General features: G+C 35.4%; 1 protein-coding gene across 1 annotated transcript; it reads left to right on the top strand.

Moving 5' to 3' along the window:
- Nucleotides 1-4,018: 4,018 nt before the first annotated feature.
- Nucleotides 4,019-6,989, top strand: LOC125664431 (L-rhamnose-binding lectin CSL3-like). Its single transcript, XM_048897201.2, has 3 exons — nt 4,019-4,214; nt 4,605-4,898; nt 6,543-6,989. The coding sequence occupies exons 1-3, from the start codon at nt 4,166-4,168 to the stop codon at nt 6,833-6,835; spliced, it is 636 nt and encodes a 211-aa protein (XP_048753158.2). The 5' UTR covers nt 4,019-4,165; the 3' UTR covers nt 6,836-6,989.
- The last annotated feature ends 8,562 nt before the right edge of the window (nt 6,990-15,551 follow it).

Here is a 15,551-nt window from a genome sequence, read left to right as displayed (position 1 = left end):
CATGTAACAAAACAGGTTAAAAAAATATTGACATACATGGATTGAGGATTCTTTTGGTTGAATGTCTATCAATAGACAAAGTTTTTAAGTATTTTGAAATTACTAGAAATTACAATCATTATCAAAAAAAAAAATCTTGAATAACTTTAACTCTTTGATAAAAACTAGTTTACCAGCTATTTATATATTAGAATTGTACCACACTGGAATATTTTAAAAATTGCTTTTTAAATGGAGGATTCTGTCAAATTTTCACATAGGAAGGCCAAGAATTCAAAACACCCTTCCACAATGTATTGTTTTCTTTAAGTAAGCATTCTACAATAAAACTATCACCAAAGTCGTATAATTTGACACATATTTTAATTTGTGATAAATAAAACAAACAAATACGTATTTGCGTTTCAAATTTGTTTTATCGACTAAACAAATTATAAAAACATTCGTGTAGCGAAACAAAACCCAATCTGGACATACTATAAAACCTGGCTTGGTCCCATTGGCCTGGCCTGGCCTCAAAATTGGCCTGGTCTGGCCTCAAAATTGGCCTGGCCCCAATTTTGGCCTCTAATTATGCTCCATCCCAAATTTCGGCCTGGCTTCAAACGTTGGTCTGGCCGCAAATTTGGTCTCTAAAATTTTTTTTGGCCTCAACCAAAATAATTTCAAATTCAAATTATGATTGAATTCATTGATTTATTATTGGTTTTAATTTTTCAAAGTCATAGCAGATAAATGATATGTTTTTGTTGTTTTGTAAATGTGCACTTTAAAATAATCATGAGCTACCACCAATCTGATTGATTTTATTGAATATCGATTGATCAGTTTCTTGAAAAAAATTATTTTCTTTTCCCCTCATATTTGTATGTACTAATACACACCAAAAATGTATACACAACTAATGCAACGATTGACATAGTGATTTTTTCAGAATTATGATTGATTTCATTGATTTATTATTGGTTTTAGTTTTACAAAGTTGTAGAAATAAAATGATATATGCACATTAGAATAAACATGAACTACTACCAATCTGATTGATTTTATTGATAAACTATTGATTAGTTTATTGACAAAATTATTTGCTTTTCCCTTCCTAACTTATGTACTAGTACACCAAAAAGTATACTGATGAAATGATTGATCTATTGATATTTTTTGTATTCAATAGAATTCAATTTGATATCAATTTACATATTATAAAAGTGTTGTCATTATAATGAATTTGATTTTAAGAGCAGCGCACATTCAGAACAGAGCATGTGGTCTTTATGTTTTCCATGTGCAAATACCACGCAGTTAGTGTTACTTGTTTAATTTCCAAAGCATGATAAATAACATTTTAAAAAAATCAAAATAAACACAGTGAAATGTTTGCTAGCATAATGATAATAGCCAATAATCTAAGGATTTTCGATTTGTATTTTAGTCTTCATTTATCTATACTTTTCGTAGAATGAACAATGTTGATTAAAACGGATATGATGTATTATAAATATTTCTTTCTTGATTTCATAATAATTTTCAATACTCATTGCAAAAGTGACAAGCGCCCATGCTATAAAGGCCTGCCCTGTCAGGATAAAGGGAATATCTATCACCATATTAAAGGATGGTGATGAAAACATTTGCTGAAGTTGGAAATTCCATTATACAGAAACAATGGAGCAGTCCAACATTTGCAAATAGGGTGTGTTTGATACAACAGAAAATTTTAATTAGTAACTCATTTTATGATTGTGCCTAAACTAAATAAGGTATTAAACACAATTGTCTGTCTGAATTTTCAAAATTGTGATTTGTTTCTGGTTTTGTGATAAAGCAACAGTAAAACAGAACTAATTACAATAATTACATTGAATCTGTCCACCATCTTCTTATTTTATATCAAAGCCTGCATTAGTTAACCAAAAAAATGGTTTGTACCTCTATCTAACCACTACAGCAGCTACATCTAAGCAAATATCATATACATGTAATGCTCATACTATTGTTTTATAATGGAGAAAAAAGGTTTATGCATCTACAAATTCACAAAGTGCAGCTTTAATGTTGTGCTATACTTCTTAACGTTCTTAGACTGTCATCAAAATCATCTTTCATTCTGATAATTATTGAAAATAAACGGTCTGTGCAGAGCTGTGTGACATTTCAAACCGTATATCATAGATTAACCTCAACCTTGAATTCCTGTCAAGACCCGTGCTGTAGAACTCTGTGTCAAATTAATATATTGTAAATAATCTGATATCCCATTATAGTACTAGTGTTACATGCTTATTTCAAATAGTTTAAACAGATATGAACATCCTTAATTTATCAAAGTTGTAGTTTAAAACCTGTATGATTTATGGTAGTATTTTTATACCTAGATATCAAACTCATTGTTCTTATCAATGAGAGTGACTAAGGCGGTGCACTACATTGCAGTGTGTGAAGTGTGATGATTCATCATTAAACTAGTGTGAATTTGTTTTTTAAATTCATTATCAATAAGTGAAGTGGATCATTATAGTAAAATGAGAGTTTCAATGTCATATTTACAAACCAACACAAACATATCATTTATGTTGAACAATTTTGAAAAATCAAAACCAATAATAAACAATGAAATCAATCATAATTCAGGAAAAAAATCAATAAGCTAATCATTTCATTAGTTCCATATACTTTTTTTCGTGTGTACTAGTATATATGTTAGGAAGGAAACAAATTATTTAATCAATAAACTGATCAATAGATATTCAATAAAATCAATCACATTGGTGGTAGTTTATGATTATTTTAAAATGCACATGTACAAAACAACAGAAACATATCATTTATCTGCTATGACTTTGAAAAACTAGGCCAAAATTTGGGATGGAGCATAATTAGAGGCCAAGATTGGGTCCAGGCCAATGGGGCAGGCCAGGTTTTATAGTATGCCCCAAATCTAGACTAAGCTGTTTTCACCACGTGCATCTGTTGATTTTGTTGGTTTTTTTTTTTTTTTTTTTTTTTATATAATATCATTTTCCCACGAATTAAATCTGTGTGACATATGTTACATAGACAAAAGATCTGTTTGGTAGTGTTATCCTGGACAAAGACACTTTAAAATTATAAACATTGGACACCATGACTTAGATTTCATCGCAATTGTCACAAACGATATATATATCTGACCGTTCTTCAAAACTGATTAATGTTTTGGAGCCATCTGCGAGAACAGTAACAGATAGACAAAGAGAGAATTGGGGAGGGGTACCGGTGTTTACTTATAATTATTTGAATGTCAGATTTTAGAGGATTGGGGAGGGGTACCGGTGTTTACTTATAATTATTTGAATGTCAGGTTTTAGAGAATTGGGGAGGGGTACCAGTGTTTACTTATAATTATTTGAATGTCAGATTTTAGAGGATTGGGGAGGGGTACCGGTGTTTACTTATAATTATTTGAATGTCAGATTTTGGACCCTGCTCAGATGATTCATTTTCTGGACCAGGTGACTGTTTATAGCAATGTGTCGATCAGTTTATTCTCTCAAAACCAGATCACTGGTACATATATAAACGAAGGTTACAAGTAAGGGTCCCGAAATAGACAAGTATGTATTGAAAGATATAGATCTGGGCGTAAACGGGGATCTTAAAAAAGATGAAATGATATGATTCAAGTACCGGAAGTAAAGTTACAGTTTATGGATCAAGCATATTATGAAACATTTATCGGGTTGTTGTTTTTTTACCAAAGCAAAAATTACGTCACCGTGACAAGAAAAATGATTAAATTTAAAAAAAAAAAAAAATGAAATTGCATTTTTGAGCGCGTTGTTATCCGGCGATGTCTGTCGTCCTTTATCGATCACCTGTACTCTTCCTGGAGAGTGATTTATTTGATGTGTAGCGCCATGCCGTGTAAACCTCGATTACAACGATCGCGACAATCGAATATGATTTGTCCTAAACAACCTTTGGATTTAAACGAAAGGTGAGCACGGCGGTTTGAATCTGTTCTTTAATGTTTACAAGTTTTATAAGATGAGGTCATGTTCTCCGTTTGTTGGTTGTACATTCAGTAACATGTCTATACAACTGTAGACGTCGGTCAGCTGGCAATATAAAATGGATGTAGATTTCAGAACATGCGCAACTCTCCGTAATAACTGTGTATGCGAAAATGTTACCTAAAATAATTGGGTTTGTTTTCTTAATTGGATATACAAAAGGTAGGCTTTCTGGAATTTTTTTGGAGGGGTGTGTGTGTGATTTGCTGAACAAAATGACCATGATTACGTCCTTGTTAAATTTAATTATCTGAATGTATTGGTAATGTACATCCCTTAATAGGCTTTGCACTGAACCCGGGAGAAAACTTAAAATCATCGTATGTATTATTCAGCTTATATTTAACAGACATTAAATATTTCAAAAGATATGAACATTTTATTGCTGACAATAAAACGAATTGTTATTCATCTCGCCGATTAAGACGTACGATGTAACTCACCTTTATCCAATTTTACATGTTCACACGTTTTGTCTCATTCCGAGTTACTGGGTTGCGTGTGTAATAATTAAAATTTCCCTTCTCTTTTGACATGAATGAACATCCACAGCTATTACGGAACTGGCATGCGAGGGAGATTCCCTGCAGTTATCCTGCCCTCGGGGCCAGTCCATCAATGTGACGTACGCAAACTACGGTAGAACCAGAGGGTACCCGTGTCCGGCTCCTGGACTCCAGGACACCAGCTGTTACTCCAGATTTTCCCTCCAAACGGTACGAGAAAACTGTCAGGACCAAAACCAATGCAGTGTCTCCGCCTCCGATTACATATTTGGAGATCCGTGCCCCAATACCTATAAATATCTGGAGGTGACTTACCAATGTGAACTACCACAAAGTCAAGGTAAGACTGATATCAAAAAATACAACAAATAAAATGAAATTGATAAAACTATGTAAATTTATTGAGAGAGTTACCTCTTCTGGTTGGCTCATTACCAGATACTGTAATTCGTTTTTCTCACGTATGCACGTATGTACATTTATGTATTTAACTGTATCAATATAATGTTTCTCTACACTGTACATTCTGTCAGTTTATGAGAATAAACTATTGTCATTGTCAACACGGCGAAATCGATTTCATTTTGAACGTGAATGTATTCATTACTCTCTGCGGAGTAGAAAAGTGAATTTGTTCATTAAATTCCAGAGTAATTTATTTTTATCAATTCCAAACCAATGAAGATAACACTGTGTGTGTAGTAACCTAATGTATGCATGATAAATAAACATAATATAGAACCCCGACTTTTACCATTTCTAATGCTGATAATGCAGCCATCCGTAACACAAAAATAAGACGCGGTGACTTTACACAAATAGGACGTTTGGAGCATGGAGATCTATCGTCCCCGTTTTAATCTGCAAAACAAAGCTAATGAATATTTCCTGTAAATTCGCTGAGTCTCTGTATTCATTTTTCAATTCCCAATTTTATTTTGCGCTCTCATTTAAAACTTGTTAAGTTTCACGGGTTTACTGAATTCATTATGTATATAGATACATTGCTGTACGTGCAAGTATATCCAATCCAGTCCACCTGCCTAACTTAAGACTTTAATGAGAGCGCAAAATGAAATTGGGAATAAAAAAAAATAGATACAAAGGACTAAGAATTCGGGATTGTAGAGGAAATGTCCTTGACACGTTGGGGGGGGGGGGGGGGGTGGTGGTTGTTGGATCATGGGGAGTGTGGATCCAAGACTTTAATTGGATTGATTGATTGATTGTATATTGTTTAACCTCTAATTGGATATAACGAAGGTTGGTTATAAGGATTTTATTCGCTGGTCCTACACAGGTGCTTGGGTCATAATATATGAACACACATCTAACCTTATACATATGTAAATAATCAACAAGTTTGGAAGCTTAAAAATGGCGGCGATTCAACTCGCTTATTTACAGGCCGAAGATCTGCAAGAAATAAAACTTATTGTATCTGTTCTTGTCATGTGCACATCTCAATATAGCTAAATCACAGTCTTATATCCTTACATGTTGAAAATATACTCTATAATTTTAGTTTTGAGGGGTTTTATCAGCCTGTAAATAAGCAAGTTGAATCGCCGCCATTTTTAAGCGTCCGACCTTGTTTGTATAAGGTTAGATGTGTATTCATATATTTTGACCAAAGCACCCGTGGTCCTAGAGGTTCGTGCATTATATGTGTAATAAAGATATATGCATTTTTGTTCGTTACAAAGCAAACAAAGATATTTTATTGTGTGTTGAACTGAAGGTCTTTTAGTTGAAAATTTAAATTTCGCCTTTGTAAACAAACTTTGACAGTTGCTTTGAACTTCAGTTCCTACACGTTTCTCAGAGACAATTACCGATTTCTCGATAAGCCTCGAATTAAAACAGGAATCGTACCAGACTCTCGATCGTGTAAAGTCTCGAGAACGAGAGTCTGGAGAACGTGAAACTATAAAATGAAATAAACACATTGCATATGTTTGACTTTTTTTCATTTCCCCGACAGGTACCCGCTTCCATGTCTGTGAGGGGGGCACTCTGTATCTCTACTGTCCACGAGATGCCGTCTTAGTGGTGTTTTCCGCTAATTACGGACGGCGGGACTCCACTACCTGTCCGGCTCCAGGACCACAAAATACAATCTGTGTATCGCCGAATTCAGTGTCCCGCGTCAGGAGTTACTGCGAGGGCCGACAACGCTGTCAACTAGAGGCCACGAACGCCATGTTCGATGACTTTTGTCCGGGGACGTATAAATACCTGGAGGTGTACGTGGGATGCACGTATTACAGACAATGAAACGGACATAAGTCTATACTTGTGTGATCAGGCAATATAAAGCAAATGTACAGAAATACGCGGTCGTTTTCATGTGTACACAAACGTTTAAATGTTGCTTTTAAACAAATGAATAAATTCTTACAATTTTGAAATAAAAGGACATAAATACCAACTTTTGTACATTGTTATATTGTTATATATATATATCACAAATATTGAAGTGAGAAAGTTTCCCAGTTTACTCGGTGGTCTCTTCCCAGGTACATTAAATTGTATCTGGGTTCTCTCTTCCACCAATAAAAACTGGGCGCCACCATATAACTGAAGAATTGTTGAGTGTGGCAGAAAACATCGAAACAAACAAAAACACAAATATTGACCTAATTCAGAAAAGCAGATGTCATTTTTTCTAACACCTCTCGCACACTTTCATACTCGTACTCATGCTTTTGTTGGTAAGTGCTTACATTTTAAATATACATATGTAATTATAGAAGGCGAAAATGATAACAATAATAAATAGATAGATAGATAGATAAAAGCAGTATCAAAAGTAGGAAAAAGCATTACTTGAAATAGCGAAATTATGATATTTTTTTTTGGATTTGTCAAAAAGTGTTTTCCATACATGCCAGGTATTTTCTAAGTTCTGATAAGCAATGCAGTTTTAGCTCACCGGAGCTAAAAGCTCAAGTGAGCTTTTCTGATCACCCGTATCCCGGCGTCCGTCCGTCTGTAAATGTTTAACATTTTTGACTTCTCAAAAACCGCTGGGCCAATTTCAACCAAAGTTGGCACAAAGCATTCTTATGTACAGGGAATTCTAAATCGTTAAAATAAAGGGCCAGACCACCTTCCAAGGGGAGATAATCAAGAAAAGGTAAAAATAGATTAGGGTCATTCAAAAATCTTCTTCTCAAGAACCACCGGGCCAGAAAAGATGAAATTAATACATAAGCTTTATTAGGTAGTGCAGATTCTAAATTGTTAGAATCCCGATCCCCGGGGTCGGATGGGGCCACAATGGGGGATCAAAGTCTTACATACAAATATATAGAAAAAATCTTCTTTTCAAGAACCACTGAGCCAGAAAAGCTGAGATTTGTATGAAAGCTTTCTGATATAGTGCAGATTCTAAATTGTTAAAATCCTGGCCCCCGGGGGTCAGATGGGGCCACAATAGGGGATCAAAATTTTACATACAAATATATAGGGAAAATCTTTAAAAATTATCTTCTCAAGAACCACTGAGCCAGAAAAGCTGAGATTTATATGACAGCTTCCTGATATAATGCAGATTCAAGTTTGTTAAAATGCTGGCCCCCGGGGGTAGGATGGGGCCACAAGGGGGATCAAAGTTTTACATACAAATATATAGGAAGAATCTTTTAAAATGTTCTTCTCAAGAACCACTGATCCAGAAAAGCTGAGATTTATATGAAAGCTTTCTGATATAGTGCAGATTCAGGTTTGTTAAAATCATGGTCCCCTGGGGTAGGATGGGGCCACAATAAGGGATCAAAGTTTTACATACAAATATATACGGAAAATCTTTAAAAGTCTTCCCGAGAACCACTGAGCCAGAAAAGCTGATATTTACATGAAAGTTTCCTAACATAGCGAAGAGGTAAGTTTGTTCAAATCATGGTCCCCTGGGGTAGGATGGGGACATAATAGGTTAACAAAGTTTTAATTACAAATATATAGGGAAAATCTTTATAGTGCAGATTCAAGTTTGTTCAAATCATGGCCCCTGGGGTAGGATGGGGACATAATAGGTTAACAAAGTTTTACATACAAATATATAGGGAAAATCTTTATAGTGCAGATTCAAGTTTGTTCAAATCATGGCCCCTGGGGGTAGGATGGGGCTACAAGGGGGGTCAAAGTTTTACATACAAATATATAGGAAAACTCTTTAAAAATCTTCTCAAGAACCACTGGGCCAAAGAGGTTCACATTTACATGAATGCTTTCTGACATATTGTAGATTCAAGTTTGCAAAAACCATGGCCTCCAGGGGTAGGTTGGGGCGATAATAGGGGCTACGGTTTTACATGCAAATATATATGGAAAGTCTTCTGATATGGACCAAGGTGACTCAAGTGAGCGATGTGGCCCATGGGCCTCTTGTTCAACTTTGTATTTATTGTATAGATAGAGCAATAATTCCAATAATCCTGGGTTGTTTTTTTTTTTCAAACAAGAAAAATATATTGTTTTGTATATAGGATAAGAAAGTTTACAATTCCGTTGCCTTTAGATAATAGAAGTTCGCCTATTGTATATTGTTTTAACGAATTAGTGCCAATTTTCTAATTAAGGCGAATGAGAAATTCGCTGTAATTTTGAGTTGTGTTGAGGCCAGCTTCAAAACTGAAGTTCTCGGTTTTGGGGGTTTGGGGGTTGGATTTTTGGTCCATCCAATTTTCTTTTCATATTAGTAAATGTTTATTTCATATCATGCTGTATTCGAAAAAAGCCACGCTATAGTGTTTCTTCTACAATGTACATATTATCCCTCTGTTCACATTTGGTGAAATACGAGAATTCACTAGAAAACACTCAGGCATACTCTAAATATATTGTTCATACTAGTGTATCGAATTGAATGAAAGGAATAGCAAAATGACAAATTGTTTTCTATACTTATGGTAACAGTTTCACCATTTTTATATTGTTACTACTCAAAGACAAACAAAAGACCGGAAGTTGATTATATACAGTTTAAGACCGGAAGTTGAGTACATACATGTTTTTGTTTTTGTTGTGTGTTTTTTTTACTTATTTTATGAGGGATTGTAGCAGTGGTGTTCCTAAGAAAAGGAAATTTATGTCAGTTCACTAGGTACCTTGTTCGCGTGGACTGTCTATAGTTGACGAAAGTCTGTCGTCGTTAACATGCACTTACTCATAAGTGCACTACTCGGAAAACATTGGGTCCACTTTCACTGTGAAAGCGCGTGACTCGGTGTACATGTACCAAATTGTTGTTCACTGTGCACATCGAATGATGACGAATAAGATCTCGCGTGATCTCGGAGATGTCGTTAACCTCTGTGTATCGTCATTATTATTTGTGTAGTACAAATGCCATATAGCTGCCAATTTTGCTGACATTGTTCTTAATAGACTATATGTTGAACATTTTATCATACAGATAAACCGAAGCATGCATAGTCGAAGATTATATCGCTCCAAGAAAAAGGATCATGGAACAAATATTCACAAAGTTGAAGACTCCTCGTTGAATTCTATTTTTTATTGATCTATCTAATTTGTTTTTACAGATCATTTCAATTTTCATCACCAATCAGTCTTCATTCTTTAAAAGAAAAACGCGCGAATGTTGAATTCTTGTCTTTAAAATGTTCAATTAACTTCCGGTTAACAGTGGTGTACAAAGTTGTAGTTAATGTAAGTAGTACATTTGTACCTTTATATAATTCATATCAGCTTCCATGTGAGGACTACTGAAGAAATCTTGCATGGTGGCAAGGACCTCACTAATGCTCGAAAAAAGAAATCGGCTATAACCGGGGATTTCCTTATGATACATATTGATACTATCAATATTCCATAAACTGATTTAACTTCATTGAGTGAAATAATGATCATGCGCAGGACTGGTGCGCGATAATAAAACTGACCTAGGTCAGACTGATGGACAGTTTACGTCATGATTAGATACACCGAAACTGTCACACACACCCCCCCCCCCCCCCCCCAGATACACACACCGAAACGGTCACCCCCCCCCCCCCCCCCCCCCCCCCCCCCCCCCCAGATACAAACACCGAAATTGTCAACACCCCCCCCCCCCCTCCAGATACACACACCGAAACTGTCAACCCCCCCCCCCCAGATACACACACCGAATCTGTCACTCCCCCCCCCCCCCCCAGATACACACAACGAAACTGTCACACACACACACACACACACACACCCTCCAGATACACACACCGAAACTGCCCCCCCCCCCCCCCCCAGATACACACACCGAAACTGTCACCCCCCCTCCAGATACACACACCGAAACTGCCTCCCCCCACCCCCCCCACCCCCCCAGATAGACACACCGAAACTGTCAGAACAAACAGCCCCCTCCAGATAGACACACCGAAACTGTCAGAACAAACAGCCCCCTCCAGATAGACACACCGAAACTGTCAGAACAAACAGCCCCCTCCAGATACACACACCGAAACTGTCAGAACATACAGCCCCCTCCAGATAGACACACCAAAACTGTCAGAACAAACCACCCCCTCCAGATAGACACACCAAAACTGTCAGAACATACAGCCCCCTCCAGATAGACACACCGAAACTGTCAGAACAAACAGATACACATCCTCAATATAAATTCTTATATAAACCCCCTCCAGATACACACCCTCAATATAAATTCTTATATAAACCCCCTCCATATACACACCCTCAATGTAAATTCTTATATAAACCCCCTGCAGATACACACCCTCAATATAAATTCTTATATAAACCCCCTCCAGAGACACATCCTCATTATAAATTCTTATATAAATCCCCTCCAGATACACATCCTCAATATAAATTCTTATATAAACCCCCTCCAGAGACACACCCTCAATATAAATTCTTATATAAACCCCCTCTATATACACACCCTCAATATAAATTCTTATATAAACCCCCTCCAGATACACACCCTCAATATAAATTCTTATATAAACCCCCTCTATATACACACCCTCAATATAAATTCTTATATAAACCCCTTCCAGATACACACCCTCAATATAAATTCTCATATAAACCCCCTCCAGATACACACCCTCAATGTAAATTCTTATATTTAACTCTTTTAAACTCTTACAATAACCAATTCCCCGAAACGTAATACCCGATCCAAACTGGTGAATAGAAACATTTCTTCTTCAAAAGTTTTTACTTTTGAAAAATAAATCTCCAGGCACATTACAGAATGTAAATGCTCACACGTCCTTTGCAAACAGCCCCCCCCCCCCCCTTCCCTCCTTTCAAACTGCGTACGCAACGATTCCTGCCTAACTGTCATAAAAATGGTCAGCTGCAACAATTCAAACATAAATGACGAATATTTTATGTGCGTATTTTATAACTTAACAAGAAAATATTATGTTGAAATGAGGAAGAACAATAGAGAGAAAAAATCATGTCGAATTTGATTTCACAAATCAAGATTTCAGATGACGTGGCATGAATAAGCTCATATTTTTTTCTTGTTTACAGAGTAATTCCATTGTGTTGCCGTGATTTGGTAACTCGCACAATGATATGAAAATAAAATTATTTCAAAGTTCGACAGCAAAATATGCCGTTAAGGCCACATTTAAAAAAAGTATTGGTTTGCCATAGCCCGAGGGTCATAAAAATATTGGGTCGGTCGGTAGGTTTTTTTTTGTTTTTTGTTTTGTTTTTTTTTTTGGCTGAAAATATATTGAATATCAAAATTCTGTTTTTACATATTATGTTCTTTTGATAAAACCATATTACAGTGAATTACTTGCAGAACTGTCAGAAACCTCTCTAAAAAGTGCATTTTTGGGTAGTTGTTTTTTTTTTTTTTTTGGCTGTTTTTTTATCTTTTATTTAATTCAATAACAAAAAATAAATAAATCATTCATCAACATCATTTCAATGTTCTACATACTCAAATATGTTATACATTAATGAATTTGTAGTGCAATATATATTACAATTTTATGCAATAAAGTTTACAATAGTTAGATTGAATTGTCAAGTCATACCTATTCATAAATACACAAAAACAAAACTATTGTTTACCACATGAAAGGCTACCTTCGTTTACCTGTAAGGCACACTACCACAGGCACCAAGAGTCTAGTTGCCTCCAGGTAAACAAAATGTGAAGGAGCCGTCTCCTTCCACACCGGGTCTCTCATATACAAAATTCCAATAAAAAAATATCAAAAGTTGTACAAACTTTCTTAAATATATTTTTAATAATTTGAATACGATTTTTCTGCAATGTATTGATAAGTATTTAAAGCCCGTTTCACTGAGATATATAAATTTTCACTGTTACAAGAGGGTTCATTTAGTCTATATTTCATTTTATATTTATAAATCTTCAGTGCAATGAAAGAAATAAAAATGTTAAAAGCCGCTGATAGATTTGTTTCATTAAAAAATCCTATGACGATATGTGTCCAAGAAATATGAAGATTTGGTATATTATTGATCCTTTTCCATATTTATGACCCCCCCCCCCCCCCCCCCCCCCCTTCAAAGAAGAGGGGCATATTGGTTTGCATCTGTCGGTCGGTCGGTAGACCACATGTTGTCCGCTCAATATCTTGAGAACCATTCACTTGATGATAATGATATTTCATATGTGGGTTGGTTATGAGTACAAGAGGATCCCTATTATTTTTCAGGTCAAAAGGTCAAGGGTCAATCTAGTCTGGACATAGGAATATAATGTCCACTCAATATCTTGAGAACCCTTTGCTTGAAAGACATTGAACTTGGCACACTGGTACATCCTAAGGAGTAGATGATCCCTATTGATTTTGAGGTCACATGGTCAAAGGTCAACAGTTAAACTGGGTTTAGGAATATACTGACCATTCAATATCTAGAGAACCCTTTGCTTGACAGACATCAAACTTGGTACACCAGTACATCTTCAGAAGAAGATGACCCCTATTGATTTTGAGGTCACATGTTTAAAGATCAAGGGTCAAACTGGATATAGGAATATACTGTCCGTTCAATATCTTGAGAACCCTTTGCTTGACAGACATCAAACTTAGTACACTGGTACATCTTCAAGAGAACATGACCCCTATTGATTTTGAGGTCAAATGGTCAAAGGTCAAACTGGACATAGGAATATACTGTCCGTTCAATATCTTGAGAACCCTTTGCTTGACAGACATCAAACTTGGTACACCAGTACATCTTCAGGAGAAGATGATCCCTATTGATTTTGAGGTCACATGGTCAAGGGTCAAACTGGAAATAGTAATATACTGTCCACTCAATATCTTGATAACCCTTTTGCTTGACAGACATCAAACTTAGTACACTGGTACATCTTCAGGAGAAGATGACCCATATTGATTTTGAGGTCAAAAGTCAATTGTTGAACTGGACATAGTAATATATTGTCTCCTATATTTTAAGAATTATTTGCTTGATTGACACCAAAGTTGGTACACTGGTACAGCATAAGGAGTAGATGACCCCTATTGATTTTTAGGTCACATGGTCAATTCACTCTTGACATAGGAAGATATTGTCTGCTCAATATTTTGAATTGATGATACTACTATCAATTAAATAATGTGTGTGTATAACCCTTTTCAATTTTGCACCATGGGGGGGGGGGGATATGTGTTTTACAAACATCTCTTGTCTTTTACACGTTTTACAGGCATATAGAAGGTGTTCTACGCTTTCAATTTCACCACAGTTTTCACAATATTCCATTTGCTAACATTCAGATTATCATTCAAAAGTTTATGTAACAATTTATAGTTAAACTCTGATATTTGTTTATCTGAAATTTTTGCGACTTTTAAGAGATAAATTGTCTTCCATAAAGATTTCGGAATGTCAAACTTTTCCGTCCAAACGTTTTCTGTGATTGGCTTAATGAACTTGTTATCAACTAATATGTTATAGAAGAAAGATGATTTGATATTCAATATATCAATAAATTTATTTCCTTTAAATAATACATGCATGTTATCTTTAATATCAATATAGGGAGTATTAACTTCATGGTCTAGTTTATGCATGGCTCTTATATCATTTTGTTATTATGTTACTTGTTTTGTGGGTGTTTGTTTTCCAGATCTTGAACATGTCCATTGCTTTTTTTCAAATGTGTCTAGAGTCTTGGAAAATTGCCATGATTTTACTCTCAATGGTCAATGTAACTTGCATGTATTATGCAACTGAAACTTGGTAGCATTGTTGTTGAACTAAAAATTATTCGTATAAACTCAACACAATTTCATGTTCAATGATGTTGGTCAAACGATTTCTGATACATTAAATCCGTGCTCCGCGGTACCTCGAATTACCGAAATGCCTCCAGAAATACCGAAATGCCCATTAGAACTAACGAAATTCCCCTTTGAATCAATTTTTTAAAGTTATATTGAAAGATTAGTGATTGATTCAATGTGTAAGATACCGCCACTGAAGAAAAGATAACATAAAAAGAGTCTTGTTATTCGAATTTGTGTCAATCTAAGGAAGGTAACTCATGTTATTTTTATTTCATTTAGAAGGAGGTTTTCAACCATTATTTCCTAATCATTATATGTATACATTGCTTAAGTTGAATTAAATCAACATTCATGCATGTATATATTTTGCAAATCAAACAAATATTGTACAGGTGGAAAATCATCGGTGATATACATGTATAAATTTTACTAGAGTTATCTTTCTTTAAAACATCGTGAGTGCGAGAATTGTCCTTTTCCAATCACAATTTTAATAACGTTAATATGCATTAATGTATATCATTAGAGTGGGATTTCGGTACTGTAAGGTGGTATTTCGATAACTAATCTCTGGGGGCATTTCGGTAAATTGCGGGCATTTCCGAATTCGGGGTACCCATTTACGTTTTCATCGGACATTGTTTTTTGTGTCCATAATATATCGACTGATACCTTGTTGGATAGATAAAAAATCTACCAGTATGCCATGTGCCGAATCAATCACT

Source organism: Ostrea edulis, chromosome 1 (genome assembly GCF_947568905.1).
Source record: "Ostrea edulis chromosome 1, xbOstEdul1.1, whole genome shotgun sequence".
NCBI classification, from domain to species: domain Eukaryota; kingdom Metazoa; phylum Mollusca; class Bivalvia; order Ostreida; family Ostreidae; genus Ostrea; species Ostrea edulis.
Note: the sequence above shows the minus strand (reverse complement) of the source record. Positions and strands in the feature narration are given on the sequence as shown.

Coding starts and splice junctions, on each gene's coding strand:
- LOC125664431 (XM_048897201.2), top strand. CDS start 4,166: ATGTTACCTAAAATAATTGGGTTTGTTTTCTTAATTGGATATACAAAA. Junction 4,215..4,604: donor CTTAATTGGATATACAAAAG/GTAGGCTTTCTG, acceptor GAACATCCACAG/CTATTACGGAACTGGCATGC. Junction 4,899..6,542: donor TGAACTACCACAAAGTCAAG/GTAAGACTGATA, acceptor TTTCCCCGACAG/GTACCCGCTTCCATGTCTGT.